The sequence below is a fragment of the Phacochoerus africanus genome, chromosome 11 (genome assembly GCF_016906955.1).
Source record: "Phacochoerus africanus isolate WHEZ1 chromosome 11, ROS_Pafr_v1, whole genome shotgun sequence".
Taxonomy (NCBI): Eukaryota; Metazoa; Chordata; class Mammalia; order Artiodactyla; family Suidae; genus Phacochoerus; species Phacochoerus africanus.
In genome coordinates, this window is record NC_062554.1 from 19985181 (window position 1) to 20006931 (window position 21751).

The 21751-nt window shown below is 50.2% G+C and overlaps 1 protein-coding gene across 4 annotated transcripts in view; it reads right to left on the bottom strand.

The window, feature by feature from the left end:
• ME3 (malic enzyme 3) overlaps positions 1-21751 on the bottom strand; it is a 291238-nt gene that overhangs the window by 12025 nt on the left and 257462 nt on the right. For all 4 annotated transcript variants that reach the window (XM_047752811.1, XM_047752810.1, XM_047752812.1 and 1 more), the window contains exons 8-11: positions 17237-17346; positions 2809-2906; positions 2441-2554; positions 320-425 (exon numbers count right to left, since the gene is read on the bottom strand). In XM_047752811.1, the coding sequence (XP_047608767.1) occupies positions 320-425; positions 2441-2554; positions 2809-2906; positions 17237-17346 (428 nt within the window). The remainder of the gene's footprint in view (positions 1-319; positions 426-2440; positions 2555-2808; positions 2907-17236; positions 17347-21751) is intronic.

Below are 21751 nucleotides of genomic sequence, written 5' to 3' on the forward strand. Positions count from 1 at the left end.
TTCCTGCTGAACAGGAACTCATTTTTTTTAAATTATTTTTTTGGCTGCACCCGCGGCATAGAAAAGTTCCCGGGCCAGGGATTGAACCTGTGCCACAGCTGCTGCAACACCGGATCCTTAACCTGCTACATCACAAGGGAACTTCCAAGTTCTATGGTTTTCATACAGTAACAACTCAATAAAAGTTTGTAGCTACGAATCGACATGAAGGGAAAGAGCTGTGTTTCCATGACTGCTTATGCTTCCTTGCTGAGCCTCTGTCTCACCTAAAAGGCAAGAGGGTTAGCTGGGTTGGGCGGTGGCCGCCCTCTCTTCCTACCTATGATGGCCGTGGGCTTCACCAGCCTCACCACCTCCTCGAGGGAGCTCACTTCAGGATGGTCCTGGGCAAACATCTCCTTCTCATGGTTCAGGTGGCTCCTCCCCTGCAGAGAAAGGAAGAACTCAATGCCACTGTGGTAGGGACCCCTGGGCAGGGTGTGGATGCATCTGGAGACTCGGAGAGCATTTCCTGCAGAGCCCTGTGCCTTGGGGCTGGCCACTTGATCAGAACCTAAGATGAAACCTAAAATTTTAAACATATGTGTATTCTTTTAACCAAAGCCACAGATGGAAAATTCATAAAGCCTTTCTTTGGGCTCCAGGGTCATGGCTTTTTGAGCCAAGAGAGAAAGGCTCTGAGGACACACCTGAGTCTGGCCAAGACTCTTGGCCCCACGACATATAGCACACAGGGCCAGCTAAGGGGTGGGGGCCCGAGTCACTCAGGGTCAGGGAGTTCATTGGAATATATCTGATAAGAGGCATTCACCTCCCTAGAAATAATAAACTGGGCTCCCAGACAGACTTGCAATGGCTGGCTGCTCCCAGAGAGCTCCAGATTCCATCCATTTCTTCAAATAGGAGCCAGCAGATGATAGGCTGGTCAACATTTCTTTTTTCTTTCTAGGGCCATACCTGTGGCATATGGAGCTTCCCAGGCTAGGGGTCAAATCGGAGCCGTAGCTGCTGGCCTACACCACAGCCAGAGCATCACAGGATCTGAGCCGCATCTTTGACCTACACCACAGCTCACGGCAACACCGGATCCTTAACCCACTGAGTGAGGCCAGGGATGGAACCCGCATTCTCATGGATCCTAGTTGGGTTTGTTAACTGCTGAGCCACAAAGGGACCTCCAAAGGTCAGCATTTCTGATGACTCCTGTGGGTCAGCTGGCATCAGGAGGATCAGAGTGAAGACGGCAGCTCTGAGAGATCCTCAAGGAGGGGTGAGCTCAGCGGAGTGAGCAACGTGATGTTGAAGGGTGGGCAAGATGCAGTGTGGCAGCCTCCACCTGTGCCTGGACCCTGCTCTGGAATGATCTGGGCCATGAAGAGGCATCTCCAGGTCCCAGTTCCTTCTAGTGCCTTTATAGGGAACAATAGGAAGGCCCATTTCTGCTCAACCACTATTCTTTTTTTTTTTTTTTAAGGGTCGCACATGTGGCATCTGGATGCTCCCAGGCTAGAGGTCAAATTGGAGCTGCAGCTGCCAGCCTACGCCACAGTCACAGCCATGTGGGATCCTTAACCCACTGAGGGGGCCAGGGACTGAGCCTGCATCTTCATGGATACTAGTTGGGCTCTTAACCCACGGAGCCACAACGGGAACTCCTCAGCCACTACTCCTGTTTGAGACCCTCACGTTCCTCTCCTGACTTTTGAATCTCTCACTGACATTCCATGTTAGCGGAGTTTGGGGAATTAACACATGGAGCTCTGAGTGAAGTCCCACGGGAGGAGGTCCTCCCTCTGTGCCCCTCACCGCATCCCAGGCGGAAGCGGGACTGTCCCTCTCATTCACCCCTTTACTCCCACCTCAGACATCAATTATGGACTCATAACACGCCAGCCACCGACGTGGAGACTCTACAGCCTCACGCGGAGGGAGACAAACGAAGGGGAAACAGCCCCACAAGGCGCTAATTGTAGTGCACGGAGCAGGGAGGGCTGTGTGAGCACAAAGGTAGGAAGCTCACTGAGACTTAGATGCTTGAGGAAAGCTGCTTGGAGGCGGGAACAGAAGACAAGGAGGAAGTAGACGGGGTTGAGGGCTGGGAGTGGAACGTGGAAAAAGAGAAGGGCATTCCAGGAACACAACGGCCCAGATGTGGAAGAGACAGAGCACGTTACTCCCGGACAACTGTGATTGACTGTGGCTGGAGGTTTGTGCAAGGCAGGAATTGGTGGGAGATGAGGCTGGAAGGAGCACACGTGCACACATGTGCAGGTGTATTCAAAGCTTTCGGACAAGAGCAAGAGTCCCTTGCTCTGGAGATTAGGGTAGTGCCCTCCTTGGGCTCTTTATTCTGAGCAGGTTGCCCCTTGGGGGTCATTTCCAGTCCAGTTCCAACAGCTGCAGGAGACAAGGAACCTCCAGGTCTGCAGACTGACAGTACCTTGACAATGAGCCCTCTGGAGTCCACCATCCAGATCTTCCTTGTGGCCTCTGCCTTGGGTACACCTTCTTTCTCTAGGGCCATGACAAGGAGGTGGGCGATGCCCATGGCTGCCTGCAAGGTGGATGTTTAGACAAAAGGCCAAAGCTGCTCAGCATTTACTAGGTGCTTCGCCCAGACCCTCCCTTCTTCCCCTGCTACTCCCAGGAGCCCAGCGAAGTCCTTTGCCTCAAGACACCCAGGCAGCTGCATTGATTACAGTGCATCTGTGCTGTTTCCTCCGAAGCCCAGAACACCTCCCCTCCCTGATGCTCCTCCACCCATTCTCATCCTCCTGGAACAACTGGAGAGGCCCTGATGGCACCTACCTCACCGGCACCTTGGAAAACAAACACGTGGTTGGAAAGCTTGTTCTTGGTGATTCGCAGAGCAGCCAGGATCCCTGCCACGGCGACGGAGGCTGTGCCTGCAAGAAAGTGGACCGAGATCAACCTCTAGCCACTGGATCCCACGCCCAAGGGAGGACCCTTGGCAGAGTCCCCCACACCTAGAAACTCTGGCAGAACAAACATCTTTTCTGGGCCCTTTCAGAGGTCAAGTCTTGCAGGCATGCGGGTGTCAAGCAACTCTCTTTTGCCTGATACTCTCCATGCACTCTGTTATTTTGAGAAACAGCCTCTGGATTGTTGCCTGACCCTGGGGGAGCAGATCAGAGGTTGAGATGCTGCTACCACCATCATTCATAAATGAAACAGCAAGGACAAATATAATGGAAGCCCAGATGAAGTGTGAGCTTCATAGAATGAATTGTTTGAGGAGTGAATGGATAAAACATATTAAAAATGAGTCCTTGGAGTTCCCATCATGGCGCAGCGGAAACGAATCCAACTAGGAACCATGAGGTTGCGGGTTCGATCTCTGGCCTCACTCAGTGCGTTAAGGATCCAGTGTTGCCATGAGCTGTGGTGTATGTCACAGAAGTGGCTCGGATCCCGAGTTGCTGTGGCTGTGGCGTAGGCTGGCAGCAACAGCTCTGATTAGACTCCTAGGCTCGGAACCTCCATATGCTGCAGGTGTGGCCCTAAAAAGACCAAAAAAAAAAAAAAAAGAGTCCACAAACTAGCCATGAAACATTAGGTGACCACGTGACCTGAGCTACCTGTCTTCCAGCAAGTATAAGGTTGAAGGTGCCTGGGTAGCATAACCACCATCAGACGGTGTGAACATGTCTGCAGTAAGTTGCATGAGCAGGTGGCTCAGACTCATTTGACACATATTTTTCCTCTTCCTCAATCCACACCTAACTAAGAATTGCTCATGACCAGCTGACCAAGGAGGAAAATACTTGGGCTTGGTCTTCAGATTATTTCTTCTTAAGAATATGGTGGCATCAGCCAGAAGTGTACGCTTGCAGCTTCATAGCTCCAATGAAAGGCAGCCCTAAAGGGAAATGGTGAAGTCAGTCTTCTCAATGGACACGACCTCCAGTCACAAACGTGGTTGTCCATTTTGGTCCAAGAGATGGCTAGACCTACACTGATTCATGGGCAGTTGCTGATGGTTTAGTTAGACGGTTAGGGACTTAGAAAGAACAAAAGAGTAAGCCTAGTAATGAGGAAGTCTGGGGAAGGGTGTGTGGATGGAGTTCTCGGAATAGGTAGAGTAGGAAGATATCTGTGGCTCATGTGAAGCTCATGAAAGGCATAATGAGACTAGGTTCTCAAAAATCAGGTGGACAAAATATCATGTCCTGTGCATGTCATTCAGCATTTTCTCCAAGCCAGCTAAGGTTTGCTCCATGAGCTTATGTGCAGAGTATCCACAGTGGCAAGGATGGAGCCTAATCTATGCATGGACTTCCTCTTCCTGAGGCTGCCTGTTATTGCACTGATGAATGACTGACCAGCCGATGGCAGAGATGAACACTGAGCTCTTGATATGATTCTCTCGGAGGACTACCCACCTGGCAGGAAGATGATTACACTGGACTTGTTCCATTACAGACAGGAAAGTGACTTGTGGGTACAAATTGTCTTTTCCTATCTATAATGCTCTGCCAGTGCCTTCCTTTCTAGATGTTTGGAATGCCGAGTCACCATCCTGAAATATTCTAAACAACAAGGGTTCTCATCAAGGAATTCATTTCAATAGGCTCACGCCCATGGAACTCAGTGGTCTTAACAAGTAATCTACCATCCAGGAGCTGATGACCGAATCGATCAGTAGGACGGGCTACTGAAGACTTACTTAAGACTCAGTTGGCGTAACCCCCTATGGAGATGGTGAGATTCTCTCTTAGAGGATGCAATACATGCTTTGACTTGGCAAACAATATTCTGTGCTCTTTCCCCCACAGCCAGGCTCTTTGCAGCCTGAATCTGGATATCAAGGGGTTGAAGCGAGAATGGCTCACCTCACTGTTCCACCTAATAAATCACTTGGAGAATTTGTGCTTCCTGTCTCTTCAATTTTGGGCTCTCCAAATTGGAGGTCTTGGCTCCCAAGGGACAAAGGCTTCCTTTAGGGTTCACAACATGTTCCGACTGAACTGGGAGCTGAGACTTCCATCTGGCCAACTGGTGCCATTTTTGCCATAAAACCAGTGGGCAAAGAAGAGGTGACTTTACTGGCTGTGCTTAAGTCGTCCTGATAACCGAGGAGGAACCTGGGGACAGAGAGGACTATATATGAGCCTAGGGGGGTCCTCTGGGGAGTGTCTGGTACTTCCATGCTCCACAGTAAACAGTAATCAATCCTATGGCAACTAAAGAGAGGCAGGACTGCTGAGGACTCAGATCCTTCAGAAATGAAAGCTTGGGTCGTCCTACTAAGGCATCCTGACAAGCTGAAGTCTTGTCTGAGGACAAGAACACATGGAATGGGAGACTGAGAAAGAGATTCACAAACATCACCTATGGCCTCATAACTGGGTACAGAAATGAGGAAGGTAGCAGCCATGCCAATCTTATTCTTTGATTATCACGTGATTATATGCAAGAGTACACATTAGCTAATTTATTCTTCCTTCTCCTTCCTTTTAATATTTTATAGAAATTTTGTTGCAGGTTAATTCTACAATTTAGTCCTCAGATAACAGAATTTTCAAATGTGATTGTGGCTGAGTTTTAAGAGTCGTTAATCCTGCCTAGATCTGGCTAGCATGACTATCTTCCAGAGATACATACGCCAACTGAAAAAAAAGCACCCTGTGAGAGCTGTGAGAAAAGTTTTATTAGAGGCCTAATGAGGATTAAAAGCCAAGGAGACAGCCTCTCAAATAGCTCTGAGGAACTGCTCTGAAGAGGTGGGGGGCGGGGAGTTTCCGTCTTGGCTCAGTGGAAATGAATCTGACTAGCATCCATGAGGACGCAGGTTCTATCCCTGACCTTGCTCAGTGGCTTAAGGATTCGGAGTTGCCATGAGCTGTGGTGTAGGTCGCAGACGCACCTCAGATCTGGCTTTGCTGTGGCTGTGGTGTAGGTCAGCGGCTACAGCTTGGATTCAACCCCTAGCCTGGGAACCTCCACATCCGCCGGGTGCAGCCATAAAAAGACCAAAACCAAAACCAAAACAACAACAACAAAAAAAGGTGGGAGGAGGTCAGTGTATATGTGATACTGGTGAACAGGGTGTAACATTTTGGCAGAGGCTTGCTGCTAGTTATGGGGAGCATATGTCTCTGTTAATGATTCTACTGCTTTTTAGATATGAGGAGATGCAACATATTGGGTTCTTAAAATCTTCTCCTGAAAATGTCCAGCTATCTGAAGTCCTGTTCTGCCTTTTTTTTTGCCCCTGGGCACAGAGTGCTCACTGCTGACCTCTGTCCTGATCTCCTTTCAGGGTGTGTTGAAGGCCAGCGACTGCAGTGGCTAGTGACTTCATTCTCGTAGAACCAGGTGGCAGGTGAATTCTTTAGCTGGCAACTAAAATAACTGTAGAGACTGTGCCTCTTCCCATTTCAGGAAGAAGATGAAAATGTCTCCATTTGTTGGAAAGACAGTTGCATTTTATTAGGTGTTTTGTGAGAGTTGTTTTCGTTGTTGTCTGGAAATACCAATGTGTAGAATGGATGCTGAACAGCCAAAAAGGGTGGATTTCATCAATTATTGGGTAACTGAGTCTCCTTTGTCAGCAAACCACTTTCCAGCTTTACCAACTGGCTCTATGGTGGATTCTGCCAATAGGGGGCGCCAGAGGGCAACTGAAAGGCTCGATAAGCGAGGAAAGAACACATCATCCCTGCCTTGTAAGACTTCTGGGTAAAATGCAGGCCACGAAGTTAAATTCAAATTTTAAATAAACATCTAACAAATTTTGTGTGTGTGTGTGTTCCATGCAATATTAGCATAAATATTCTAAAAGTTATTTGTCTGAAATTCAAATTTAACTGATCATCTGCATTTTGTTTTTGCTAAATTTGGCTACTCTATAGCCTTGGTTTTTCAACCTTACAGGAGCAGTCTGTTCTAGAAGTATGAGTTAAATCCAGTTTGCAGTTTATCCATCACTTAGAGAACTAGCCTTGCATGGCCCTGCAGAGGCATGAACACTGCCCAGCTGTCACCTGGTCCTTCCCGTCTTCCCCCAGCCTCAGGGGCGGTAGCAGAACCTCAGTGTTTCTTTTTCAGCTTTTCAGTTCTTTAATGCATAATTCACAATTCTTTACGTCAAATTTTCTCTGTTAAAGAAACTGATGTGGACCCAACCATTTACGGCTCGTTAAAACCTGTGCAAACGAGGAGTTCCCATCGTGGCGAAGCAGAAGGATTCCTAGCGAATCCAACAAGGAACCATGAGGTTCGATTAGACCCCTAGCCCGGGAACCTTCATGTGCTGCGGGAGCAGCTCTAAAAAGACAAAAGACAAAAAAAAAACACCCCAAAACCCAAAAAACTGGGCAAATGAAAGAAATGGATAACAGCTATGGCTGGTGAGGGGACAGTGAAAAGGGAAGACTTCCAGCACACATTCCATTTCCCTTTTTGGAAAACTACTTCCCAGTATAGACCAGAGGCATAAAATGTTTCTGCCCTTTGACCTCATGTTTCTACTTCTGGGAATCTATGTATGAAAAAATCCAAAAGGTATTTTGTAGGATATTTATAACATAGAATGACTGGAAATAACAAACATGTAACAAAAGAGTAATGGCTAAGAAAATGAGCTTGTGTAGACACTCAGCAGAGCATCTCAGCCATTAAAAATGTTCATTATAAGTGTTTCTGTTATGGCTCAGCAGAAACGAATCTGACTAGCATCGGAGAGGGTGCAAGTTCGATCCCTGGCCTTGCTCAGTGGGTTAAGGATCCAGCATTGCCATGAGTTATGGTATAAGTCCCAGATGCAGCTCGGATTCAGTGTTGCTGTGGCTGTGGTGCAGACCAGCAGCTACAGCTCCGATTTGACCCCTAGCCTGGGAACCTCCATATGCCCCAGGTGAGGCCCTAAAAAGAGAGAGAGAGAGAGAGAGAAAAAGGTCATTATGAAGATGATGTAGCAACATAGAAAATGCTATGAAATTAGTAACTAACATCAGATGTTGTTCTAAGTGCTTTATATGTCTTGATGTAAAGTCATTTATTTAATCTTATCATCACCCCCATTTTACAGATTGGGAAAATAAGATACGGAGCAGTTTTCTGAATCGTCTAAGATCAGGCTTTCAAAGTAAGGCTTTGAAAGCAGGGAATCAAGCTCTAGGGCTTATGCTCTTAACCCCTAAACTATGGATGCTTCACTGAGCTGGGTGAAAAAAAGACAACATTAAACAGTCTACATACCACTATTCTAAGTGTAACAAAATATACACACGGAATCTGGAAGGAGCTACAAAATACTAATGGTTACAGGGTGTGCGTAGGAGTGAACTTTCCATTTTCTATTTCCAGTTTTCCACTGGACAGCAGAGCAAGTTCTCTGCTCAACTGATTCTATTTTGGGACCACCTCCTGCCTCTTGCCTCCTGAAAGAAGATGCAAAGGACACCAGGGGGCGCCAAAGATATTTTATCAATGAACACCCTCCTCCCCCAAGACACTGCATTCTTGGGTCCTTGCCTTCTTGGATGTCAGGTATCTTTTGCAGCTAGAACCTGCACGCTGAATAACAGCTTACCTGCAGAAATTCAGTGCTGGATAAAGAGCATGACATCCAACATTTGTAAAGATGGGGAAACAGGCCAGAGAGGCAGTGGCTGGCCCGTGTCCGTCACAAAGTTGGAAGAAAAGCAGGTAAACCTGGGGTGCTCTTTCCACCCCTTCCTGACTCTAGAGTTGAAGGCAGTAGGTGTGGCGTTATAGGGTTTCCCTGGGGGAGAGCTGAGGGGCGGGCGGTAGGGGAGATGGGAGGCAGTGGATATAACTGTTCAGCTGTGACTCTCGAAGCAGTGGAAACACTGACGAATGGGAAATCTGATAGGAAAGAGTTGAAAACTTCAAAAGGATATAACAGCACCTGCCACTTATGAATGGCTCTCACCATCGTGACCTTGGCTCTGTGCTACGTATGTGCTTGCCTGCATTTATTTGCTCATGCAACCTTTACTACAACTCTAGGAAACTGCTATGATCTGAGCTCCCCCCCCCACCCCAGAAAGGGAACATGAAGTTCAAGGGAAAAAAACAACAACCAGGAGAGAAGAGAATTCTCTCAGCATCAAATCTATAACACCTCTGCCCCCAATCCGTATGCCTTGCCTTTCCTCCTGCTACATGGATGGATGGTCCCTGCTATTAGACAGGGCCCTCTCCAGGTGTGTGCTGGGCCCCGTCATGTTTACCTACTCAAAGAATCTGTTTGGTAACTCTCTTTCCTTTTTTTCCTGCCTCCTCACCTCTCTTGGATCACTGCCATCAGCATACAGACAGGTCAGAAAGGTCCCACCCCTAAAAAGGTCCCACTCCTGACTCTATGTCATTCCTGCTCTGTTTCTTACTTCCCTTTATAGCCAGATTCTTCTAAAGAGCTGAATATACTCAGTGCCTCTGTTTCCTTTCTCCTTGGTCTCCCTGAAACCCAGTCCCAACAAGTGACGCTCCCCAGGACCTCCGCCTTGCCCAGGGCCAGTGGTCAGTCCTCAGCCGCCTCTTCCTGACCTCTCAGCCGCATTTGGTACTGGTGTTCTTTCTCTCCTTTGGGAAGCTCTGCACTTGGCGTCTGGGAGCCCACACTCATGGGCTACATCCTATTCTCCTTTCTGGGGTCTTCCTCTGAGAGCATCCGCTGAAGTGACAAGTTACCTGAATCACAGTCCGGAACTCGAGAGGGGAAAGAGCAGTTTATAAACCGCACATCATAAAGCTTGGCAAATAAGTTATCTCCATCATCCCCTTTCATTTGGAGGAGGAGGGTTTGGGGTAATAGATGAGGGATTTAAACACCAACAGGAAGGAAGCTGCTCAGCTTTCTGAAGGAAACCACCTGGAGCAGCTGGGGGTCCAGAGATGTGTCAAAACATGGCTTGTGCCCACCCGCAGCTGAAGGCATGACTGCTTGCTCCCCATTCATGAGGAAAGAAAAACACATTTTCCTTTTCAGAAGGAGCTTTCCATAACTGCATTTCCTGCCAACTGAGGACTGAAGGTTGCAGGTTCAGGAAACAGCACAAAAGGACAGGCTGAAAATGTAGATTCTATCCTGCTTTTAAGAGTCACATTTGACAGCGTTAAAGGAGTTTCCATTCTAAGCCACAGATTATCAGAGCAAAGGGAAAGGCTGGCTTTTTCTCAGGTGAGGCAGGCCTGTTGTCTTAGAAGGTAAGATGGACAGGAATTAGGCTCAGCCGGGGTCTGGCCAAGATGACTTTGGAGGCTGGGAGCTGTGGGTGTCCTTTGGTATAAGGTCAGGCCACTTTTATGACTGCAGAGTTACGTGCCCACAGCAGCCAGCTATGCTCCCTTGTTCCCGAGCATATGCTGAGAGTGCTCTGGGGCTCCACTGGCTGCACGGATATCGAGGCCTTCGGTTTATGAGGATGAATACAACACTCTTGTGCAGAGGGGTTAATGGCACAGATGCTCAGAAAATCCCAGCTCCCCTTACCGGAGGCCAAGCCAAGACCTTCTAGATGACGTCAACCCTACTTCTGCGTCACGAAGGGAATTGTCTGGAGCCTTTGGACTCTCAAGAAGGCAGTGTCTGACCCATGATGAAGGCAGGGTTAGGCCTCTTCTGCCACAATTTAGAAGAAACCAGAAGGAGTAATTACTGTCTTCCTGGCTTCTGTGGGGATTTCACTGATGCCACAGGCTCCGGGGGTGGTCTCGGAGGAGCCAGGATTAGACGCATGAGGAGACCCCTGGGAACCTCAGGGGTGGGAGAGCCCCTAAGTGAAGAACTGTCTCAGAGCACAGGACTAAGTGAAAAAGGAAGGTTGTGGGAACTGGGGAGAGATGCGGTTGAAGAGCCGAGGGGAGGTTTCGCTGAGGGGGAGAGAGAGCGGATACACCAGACCTGCTCCTCAGTGGGTGGGGGAGGGGAGGGGCAGCAGCCCCCTGACAGCTGGAAGGCGCCCCTGGGGTCTGGTAAACTGGACAGAGCAGCTGGACAAAGACGTGGGAGCTGGGCCGCTCCTCTCCATCTGCCCCTCTCCCACCGTGGCATCTGAGCCCTGGGGTATTTGGAAGTATTCGCAAAGCGGGCAACCACCACCCAACGTCACTCCCAGGTCCTCTTGGAGCCTGGGGACCAGGATTGGCCCTGGGTGCAGTGTCCTCGGGGAGGCGGGGCTTGAGTCCTTACAGACAAAGAGAAATGAGCCAATAGCAGGAGAGAGATTGAGGCAGAGGGAGAGGCACATGCAGCAAATTCACAGAACTGAGAAATTCAGTGGGCTGGAAGCATAGGGGCCATGTGAAAAGTGGTCAGAGGGGAGGTGGGGTTCCTCTTCCCTCTGCAGGCTCCCCAGCCCTGCGCTCACATGGATCCCTCTCCTTACCTCCACCAAAGCCTCACTGGTTGGTCTCAACCTTTCCTCCCTCCCATTCCTAGGTACGGACGCCTCCTGTGCCCCAGAGGTATCAGTATTGGTGCCGGACTGAGTACAGTCACATGCTTGTCCCTGGCTCTACATCACTAAAGCCCTCACAACCACCTGGTGCCATAAACAGGGGGGACGATGGAAACATTTAGCAAACAGGCATACGCTGCATCCGGCCACCATTGGTGCTGGCCTTAGAAAAGTGTCCTGGGGGGGGGGGGACAAAAAAAGCATCCTGGTCTTTCTGGCTGTACTGGACGAGTGTCATTCACAGCTGGGAACCCCATCCTGTCCATTTTACAGACAAGGAGAAGAGGGCTGTGAGGATTTAAGCCACTTGGCCAAAGCCCTGAAGCCGAAAAGTGGGGATTCAGACCGAGGCGTGTCTCTATCCCATGTCTGACTCACAAATGAAAACTGGAAAGTCTGAGGGGTGACGATGGCCTGATATGGTACACAGGCGCCCTGAGGGCTGTGAGCTGACAGGAACGGGGCAGGACTTGGGGGCAGCACAGGTCCAGGGAGGGCTGTGGGGTGGGAGGACGCTCTGGAGCTGACAAACTCGCTGGGCTTTCCTGTCCTGGGTACCACGTGGGCAGCAGCAGCGGAGGCTGGGGGCCTGTGCTCACCAGGCCAGCAGCGTCCTGGACCTGGCTTCCTGGAAGGACACAGCTGGCCTGCCCTCCAATGCCATCATCCCAGCTGCTGTTCCCCTTCGAGATCTTTCTCGCCTCCCCTAGAGCAGGGATGTTTCTCTGATCCCAGCTGAACCAACAAAAGTCACCTGAGCCTCTGCCTTTTCCAAAATTCCTGAAGGAGCCATCAGCAAGGAGCCAGTGCCCCAGGCAGCCTTGACCGCTATGAAGCAGCCTGTGGCAGCAGAGGCTCTCCTCCCCCCACTATACCCTCCAAAGCCACCACCCGGTGGTTGGTGTGGGGCTGGTGACTCCCCATAGTGTGGAGCAGCAGGACGGGGTGGGGGACAGTTCAAGTCACATGGCCCAGCTCCTGCTCAGGGCCAGGCATGGCTCTGCCCTCATGGAGCTCAGGCTGGTCTGGGGACCTTCGGTCATATCTTTCCTTATTCCACCGAGGGCATGAGGCTAGGGTGCATTTCATGGGGGCAGCTTAGTCCCAGACTCGCCGTTGTGAGCTTCCAGAAGATTCTGACCATGGCCTGTCCACATGTGGCATGGTTTTGTGTCTGTTCACCACTGTGACTCTTCCTCCCATCCCTCCTTTCTCCCAGCACTTTCCGGTTCTGTGCATGAAGGTGTCCCTTTATATATATATATATATTTTTTAGGGCCACACCTGAGACATATGGAAGTTCCCAAGCTAGGGTCAAATCGGAACTGCAGCTGCTGGCCACAGCCGCAGCCACAGCCACGCCAGATCCAAGCCACATCTGCAACCTACAGATGCAGATCCAGAAACGCTGGATCTTTTAACCCACTAAGCGAGGCCAGGGATGGAACCCTCATCCTCCTGGACACTAGTCAGGTTCTTAACCCACTGAGCCACAAGGAGAACTCCATCTACTTTTGAGCCTGGCTATGTAGTTTTATGTTTCTTTTTTCTATTTTTCTTTACCTTGTATTTAGAGGTAGAGGGCATCAATTCCAGCATGAGCTTAATCTTCCACGTGGCCTCATTACTCACAGAATTCCTCACTCATCTTCTAACTGCCCCCTGAGCAACAGCACACATCACAGGCTTCTTTCTGGTCCTGGACCCATCACTAAGAAGCGGGTGACTGTGGGCGAGCCCCTCCCTCCCGTCGGTCCTGATCTTGGGGTCTGCAAACTACAGGAGTTAGAAGAGGAGATGGGAGGTGAGGGGAGCAGTGACACCCACACTTCGGTGGGGTGCGGAATGAAAGGAGACACGGTACTGCCTCAGCCACGGGGAAACACAGGCAGCCTGATGTCAGAGTGGAGAATTTCGAGTCGGAAATAACTAGGTTCTAGCCCCAGCTTTATACCTGTCCTGGCATAAACTTAAGCCTTGAACTTCAGTTCCTTCTCAGTGACATGGATGGCAATGTGCATCCTCACCACGGGCGGTGGTGATGCCTGCCAACTAGGAGACAGCGTGGACGGAGAAGGCTTTTCAAGCCTCAAGGTCTGTGTGTGTGGATAACCTGGCTCGGCTCAGGTTGCTGGGGAAGCAGGTTCTGAGACACGTGGCAAGTTCAGGATGTTGTCAACAAGTGCCCTTGGGATCAGCACCTGTGAAAGGGAGGGAGCGGATGCAGGATGTGGTAGAGGGAGAGGTTGGGGCCTCAGCCAACACCCTGGGGAGCTCTGGCGGAAAATGTCCCCTCAGAGTTGTCCTGCATTGGGCTGAAAGGATCAGCCTTTTTTTTTTTTTTTTTTTTTTTTTGAGGCTTCTGCGGCTTATGGAGGTTCCCAGCCTGGGGTCAAATTGGAGCTATAGCTGCTGGCCTACACCACAGCCACAGCAACACAGGATGCAAGCTTCATCTGTGACCTACACCACAGCTCATGGCAATGCTGGATCCTGGACCCACTGAGCCAGGCCATGGATCAAACCCATGTCCTCATGGATACTAGTTGGGTTTGTTAATGGTTCAACCATGATAGGAACTCCTGATCAGGCTTTTATACCCCTCATCACCCAGTGAGGGCCGCCCTGGCAGGGCAGGACCGTGGGTGAGACGGCTCTCTAGCTGAGGCTGCGACTGATGCTGCACCAGCCTCTGTGTCAGCTGTGGCAACAAGTCCTTTTTCCTTTTCTTTTTTCTTTTCTTTTCTAGGGTCCATACCCAAGGCATATGGAGGTTCCCAGGCTAGGGGTCGAATGGGAGCTGCAGCTGCCAGCCTGCAATGCAGCTGGCAGCTCACAGCAATGCCAGATCCTTTAGCCACTGAGCAAGGCCAGGGATTGAACCTGCATCCTCCTGGATACTAGTCAGGCTCATTACCGCTGAGCCATGACAGGATTTCAACAAGTCCTTTCTTGAAGGAAGATCTGGGCATCTCCACGCCCACCTCTTTACTGTGGTTAATTACACCTGATGGAAGGCTGTCCAGATCAAAGACTCGATATTACAGGGCTCCTGCCATTCTGGTCCTATCGGCCGCCTCTCCTCATGCATTTTGGGTCAATGACTTCAGTCTTTCATTTGTGAGAAAAGAATGGGGAATTTCTCTTCCGTGTGCTGTGGGACCTAGAACGCCATTCCCTCTGGCTTTGTGCCTGGGAGTGAAATACGCTCTGGCAGCTGGGTATTAGCAGACATAAAAACTAGTGAATTGGTTTAATTGAAAAAGTTTTGTGTGTTCAGACATGAGGGTGTACACACGTGAAGACGTATATACATCTGCGTGTGAGCATCCGTGGGGGGCATCTCTGTGTGAGTGTCTGTGTAACAACCAGGATGAGAGACAGGCTGTGGGGGCAGGTGTCCAAGTGTAGACACATCCACATGAACGGGTGGGTGCTTATGAGAATCTCGATCTGTGCCCAGAGACTTCATTCATTCATTCTGCAAACATTAATGAAGCATCTATCCTGTGCCAGGCGTTGTGCTGGGGGCTGGGGAGTGAGAAGAGATAAGACATGCTTCCTGCCCCCGGATGCTTATTGTCTCCTGGAGAGACAGATAACTCCCTGCAGGTGTTTGGGGTCCAGTGTGGTAAGAAAACTGACAGAAGGGCACACAGGAGGCTGTGGGGCCACCTGGGATGCACCTAACTTGGGCTGTCCCTTTCCCGGGATGGGAGACCCTTGAGTCGAGTCTTAGAGGGTGAGGAAGCATCACAGAACCAAAGATGATGGGAGAAGGGTGTCCCAAGCTGAGGAGCAGAACTTCCACATGCAGAGGGGGCCTGACCCAGAGGGAGGTCAGAGGAGTAAGATTAAGGGCGGGTCAGAGGGCAGAGGAAGATTGGTGGGGGTGGGGCATGGGTAGCAGGTCCCTGAAGCTCTGTCCATTCATGAGCGGCTGTGAACTTTCTCACCCAGAGCCACAGTTTTATCTTAGAGGTGCATCCGGCAGCAGTGGGGGTGGGGGTGGAGGGGCTGGGGCCTGGCTGTGTCCCCGGGGTGTGTGTGTTTCTGAGGATGTACACACACGAGGCTCTGTGTGTGTGTGCACATCTGCAGTCAGCGCAGTGCCAGGTGTGCCGCCCACGTGGACTTGTTTTCCACTTCCACCTCTGGCTTTTGGCAGCTTGTGGGCTCAGCGGGGTGGCTGTCCTGCTGCTGACTCATGGGTGAGTGCCATGACCAGGGAGCTGGGTCAGGGGCCAGGCGCCCGTATTTCCTCCAGGACTGGTGGCCAGGGGACCAGTGCTCTCCCCTGTCTGCAGACCACCGCGCTGGTCCCGGGGAGGCGAGGCTGGCACAGCCAGTGCCTGTCCCAGACCAGGGGGATGGGGTGGTGACAGGCTGGGGGGTCACCATGCCCGAGCTTTCCCTTTCTGTTAATATCTGTTGTCAATACCCGGTAGGATTAACACTTAAGTGCTCCGAACCATGCCCCCTGGGTAATAAGTATTCGGTGCTAAACCTTAGCAATTTTTTTTTACCTGGGCTTGAATCCTCTTAGGTCTATTTAACTCACTGAATGACAAGTTGTGACCTCTCCGGGCCTCATCTGCAAAATGTTGGCCAGTCTTTAACTCCCAAGGACCAATACCTGGCCCCTGCCAACTCGTTCCTTTTACCTGACATGGATCCTTGGTTTGATCTTGCTTGACACTTGACTTGCCAAATCATAACCTGCAGGTCACCAAGCTTTGCCTGGGGATTTAAAAATACTAGGAATGGCTGGCAATGCTCCTTACTGAGACCTGTGTCGGGTCGGGTAAGATAATCACTGAGGGAGCCACCCTTCCCACCCCAGGTCCCATGCTGGCACATCTGCAGCAATAGGGAATCAGCTTGACCCTGAACTAGGAGATGCTTCCCATGGGCTTCTGGAGTGTTCTCAGGTCCTGCTACCAATGTCTTTGGGGTTCTCATGGTGAGAAGCACTGATGCCCTGACAGGGACACAGCCTGCATTTGGAAAATCTGAGAATGTGTTATAATGGCTGGGGAAGGCCACTTTTCTGGCAACTGATGCTGTGGTCTGATGAGTCCTATGTGCTGGTACTTTCCAAATATTAGCTCTTTCAATTTGCACAATAATCTTCCAAGGCAGTTATTATCATCCCAAAGAACAGATGATGAAACTGTGACTCAGATGTGATCTTCCCATGTTCTACCAGCTAATAAATCGCAGCACTGTTTAAAATTTCTTTCACACACACACACACACACACACACACGTGCACACATATATTATGTATTTTTTGCTTTTTAGGGCTGCACCCATGGCATATGGAGGTTCCCAGGCTAGAGGTCAAATGGGAATTGTAGCTGTCAGCCTACACCACGGCCACAGCAACGTGGAATCCGAGCCGCGTCTGCGACCCACACCACAGCTCACGGCAAGGCTGGGGATCGAAACTGCAACCTCATGGATACTAGCCAGATTCGTTTCTGCTGTACCACAACGGGAACTCCTTTTTCATACATTTAACGACATAACTCTTACTTTCTTTTGGAGCAGCGATGATCTCCATTTTACAGCTGAAGAAACTGGGGCTGAGCAAAGCTACGGGACATGTTCCAGGCCCGTTAGCCAAGCGGGAGTCGAATGTGGATTTACTGCTCTTTCTTCCAGAGCACTGGCAGCGCACTGGCTGGGGGTGGCCCGCCCCATGTCGGCGCCAGGGGAGCCCAGCGAGAAGGCTGCAGCCCTGGGCGGCTGGGTTGGCGCGGGGGCGGGGGGGGGGGACCTACCTTGGATGTCATCGTTGAACATGCAGTATTTGTTGCGGTATTTGTTGAGAAGGCGGAAGGCATTGGCGTTGGCAAAGTCTTCAAACTGAATGAGGCAATTTATTCCAAACCTGTGGGGAGGGAGAGGGAAGGGTATGTGACTGCCTCCCCAGGCTGATCCCCGGCAGATCCCAGCCTGAACCGGGGAGGGTGGAGGTGCAGGCCCAGGGGCGTGGGGGTGTGGCAGCTGTCTGGCTCCTGGGCTCCTGGCTCTGTGGCTCCATTAAGGATGAGGATGGGGAAGGCGGAGAGGAGGGGCCTGGAGCCTGGTGATCAGCTGAGCGCATGTTGTTGTCTCTGCTGTGGGGTGGTAGCTCCCATGGGCTCTGGATGGCAGACCCCAGGGGGTGCTGGAAGGGCTGAGATGGGGTCTGCCTCCCTGTGGCCTGTGGCCATGTGAAATCTCAGCAGGAAGCTCACTCACTCCAACCCCAAGAGCATGCAGGGAGCCCGGCTTCTCTACCCCGCAGGCGTGGGGAGCCCCTGCAGCCTCCAGGTATCTCCCCTGGTGGATCCTGAAGCCTGGAGACCCTCCACCAGACATTCTTCCGGGTTCAGGCACTGTTCCAGGATGAGACGCAGGGAAGGCTGGGAAAGGCCACCGCACAAAGCCACTGTCATCGACTAACACCTCAGCGAGGGTCTTCTCCACGTGCAGGTGGAAAGGATTAGCCAGTGACCTCCTTCAAAATGCAGATCACCAGCCCTCACCTCACCCGCCCCAGAGAGTCTCACTTGAGTTTGGGGTGGAGCTCAGGAATCTGTATTGACAAATAAAAATTGTATCTCTTTAAGGAATATAATGCGGTGTTTTGCTGTGTATCCATTTGAAATGATGACCGCAATCAAGATAACTGACACATCTATCCCCTCACACTGTTACTTTTTTTTTTTTTTGAGTGGGGAGGACATTTAAGATCTACTGTCTCAGAGTTCCCATCGTGGTGGCTCAGTGGAAATGAATCTGATTAGTATCCATGAGGACGTGGGTTCGATCCCTGGCCTTGCTCAGTAGGTTAAAGATCCAGCGTTTGCCATAAGCTGTGGTGTACGTCGGATCTGGCGTTGCTGTGGCTGTGGCATAGGCCGGTGGCTACAGCTCCGATTCAACCCCTAGCCTGGGAACCCCCATATGCCACGGGTGTGGCCCTTAAACGACAAAGAAAAAAAAATTACTTAATCCATGGGCAGAAAAAAGATTGCATCTCATGGGTCAATTTGAGACTGACAGTATCTTAAGTCATGCTCGTTGAGGAAAAAAAAAATGCCCTGACTGATGAGCACGGAGTGCCTGGGCATGTGGTAGGGAGAAGTGGCTGCCATGCCCAACGGTGTGATCCAGAGGCCTGGGACCGGCTTGGGACCAGCAGCGGAAAGGAAGAGGAACGAGTCTGCTGGAAAAGGGGAGCGGAGCACACATGCAGGGGGGGCTTCCCGTGCCATCGGAGCATCTGCCTAACGAGGCTGGAGGCTTTGAGGGGGCGGGTAGCACTGAAATGGCCAAAACACATTTTTCCAACCTCGGGATTTTGTCACGGCTTATCCTGTAGAGCAGAAATGCCAGTGAGCAGCCAGATATTCACTCCTACCACGGTCCTCCCAGAATCTTAGTGAGCTGGAGCTGTTCATGTTACGGGGTGGATGGGGAGGGGTGAGGACTCACCACAGTCCAGTGCTCAGAGTTGTGGACTTAGGTTAGGAGGCTTGTGGGCTTGACCTTGCTCTGCCACTGCCACCGAGGGGTCTTAACACCTGTCATGCCACTTCTCTATTGGGCCTCAGCTTTCTCTCTGGCAATGGGCACAATACCTGCCTGGCCAGCTTTGATGGGCTGTTGTGAGGATTAAAGCTGGGGATGGTTTTAAATGGTAAGGTGCTGAACATGGGTCATCCTGCCACAGTTCTTATTCAGAGTCACAGAGCAAGTGCTGGTGGGGGTGGGGGCGGGGAGCTGGCTGTGTCTCCTGACCCACCATCCAGCCCTCTTCTCCTTGTACACTGAATACGAAAGGTTAAAAAAAAAAAAAAAAATCCTAAGTGCACAATTATAACGCTATGCTCGCCAAGCCAAAATTTACTGTGAATTTTTGTTCAGGGTGTGAATTTCAAGTATTTGGATGGGGAGGGGGGAACAGACTGTCTTTGGTTGCTGGTGACATTTTGATATATAGACTCCCAGTGTTGCTCCCCCACTGGTCTGAAGCGAAAAGGCTGGAAAGGTCAGATGACAAAACAATGTGGTGCACGTCCCCCTTTCTCTCCCTGTCCCTGTCTCACACACACACACACACACACACACACACACACACGCACACATTTGACCTTTAAGCAACACCATTCTGAGGTTAAAAAATAAGGTCTTTATTTTAATATTATTAAAATTATAAACAAGTACCTTTGTTCAGCGCACTATTACTCTTTCACGTCAAATTCTGTCTTACATAAGAGAACCTTCCCACAGAGCAATCTGATGATATTTAGAGTAAAAGCTCATTTATTCAGGTCACTTTAATCCTAACTTGAAATTGCATAAAAGGCTATATGAATCTCCCATCTGATAACCTCGACGCAGAGTTTCTAGACCTACTTGGAGTTAAGGACCTCCAGGACCCCTGCCCACCTTGGACACCCCTCCCCATGGCTGCTTCTTGAATCTTCTGTCACCAGGAGCCACTGCTACTCTAGGATTTCACACTGCCCATTTCAGCTTTTAGCCATGGCCTCCCCTTCCAGCTCTTTTACTTCCACTATGCCTGCTCTTCATCTCCTGGGAGACCTTGGGGCCCTTCACCATTTTTTCCCAGTCTCTGGGCTTCTCTCTATGTTTTTTCATGAATCTAGAGCACTAACTACCCAGTCTGAACAAACGGTGGTTCCTTCAAAGGTGGTTACTTGTTATATGAGCATCATCCACCCATTCAACCACCCATTCACCATCCATCCATCCATCCATCCATTCACCGTCCATCCATCCACTCACCATCCATCCATCCATCCATCCATTCACCGTCCATCCATCCATCCATTCACCATCCATCCATTCATCGTCCATCCATCCATCCATCATCCATCCATCCATTCACCGTCCATCCATCCATTCACCGTCCATCCATCCATCCATCCATTCATCCATTCACCATCCATCCATCCATCCATTCACCATCCATCTATCCATCCACCATCCATCCATCCATTCACCATCCATGCATCCATCCACCATCCATCCATTCACTGTCCATCCATCCATCCATCCATCCATTCACTGTCCATCTGTTCATCTACCCATTCATCCAAAAGCATCTACTGAGCACCTATGATAAGCTGATACTGTAGTTGTTCAGTAAAGGTTTTAGGAAGGGGAGGATACATGAAGAAGTCGATGGAAATTTAGTGCATGTGAGTTTGCCTGACAACTTGTTAAACTAATTAAAAGTCAATTAAGAACACAAACAAAATTTCAAAGTGAACATTTAAATAGCTTTGGTGAAAAAAAAAAAAAGCCTTTTCTAATCCATCCATTATATTCTAATACAGGTAATAGACTTTCACCAGTAATACCAATTTAAATGTTAATTATAATTGCCTTAGATATTCATTAAAATACTTTTCCTAACAAAGGCAGTAACAAAAACAGCTGGGCATCAGGCTGAGTTCTTTCCATATGTTATCTCAGCTCATCTTCCCACGACCTCTGAAGGAGGTGCCATTTCAGAGGAGGAATCCTGAGCTACAGGATGTTCAGTTATTTGCCTGGGGTTACTTACTCTCTGGAAGTTGGAAAGTGGTGGAGCTGGAATCTGAATCTGGCTCTATCTGACCCCAGAACTTAGTTTTAACAGCAATAGGATTTTGTAAAAGACAAATTGGAGTCGATGCTAAAGTTGGATTTCTTTCTCCAATGAGAAAGACGGTGCCACGTGATAAAGAAAACACTGAACTGAGATAGAAAAGCCATATTCTCTCCCTGTCTGTCTTAAGCTCTGAGTCTTGGGTGACACTTCTTTCTCTCTGGGTCTCACATCCTGCTCTGAGACTCTTGGGGGCGACACAGGAGCTACTTAAGGAGGGACTGGAGTAGATACACTGGGTGCCTTACTCAGAAGTCCAAAGTCGGGAGGCTGACCATTCTTAGCAAGAGCAACATATGACAGGGATATTGGTATTTTCGAATCCTTTTTGAGCTGACCCACAGCAGAGCAGCTGAGCACGCAGGGCCGAGGAAGCCACTGTCCCAGAGCAGCGGCAGGAACCCCTCCTGAGGGGTCGCACTCAGGCCTCTACTCAGGGCTCTGGGCAGTTTCCTGATTTTAGGGCAGGCGGCGCATCACTGACCTTCCATCCTGCCCCAAGCTGCCCCTCACTGGGGAGGTTCCTGCTTGTCTGTCCCCTTCTGCACCTTTGAACTCCTCCCCCCGAAGCCTTGGCAGGGGCTGAGGAATATCTGAGGCTTCTCAGTGGAGAATTCCTGCAATGGAG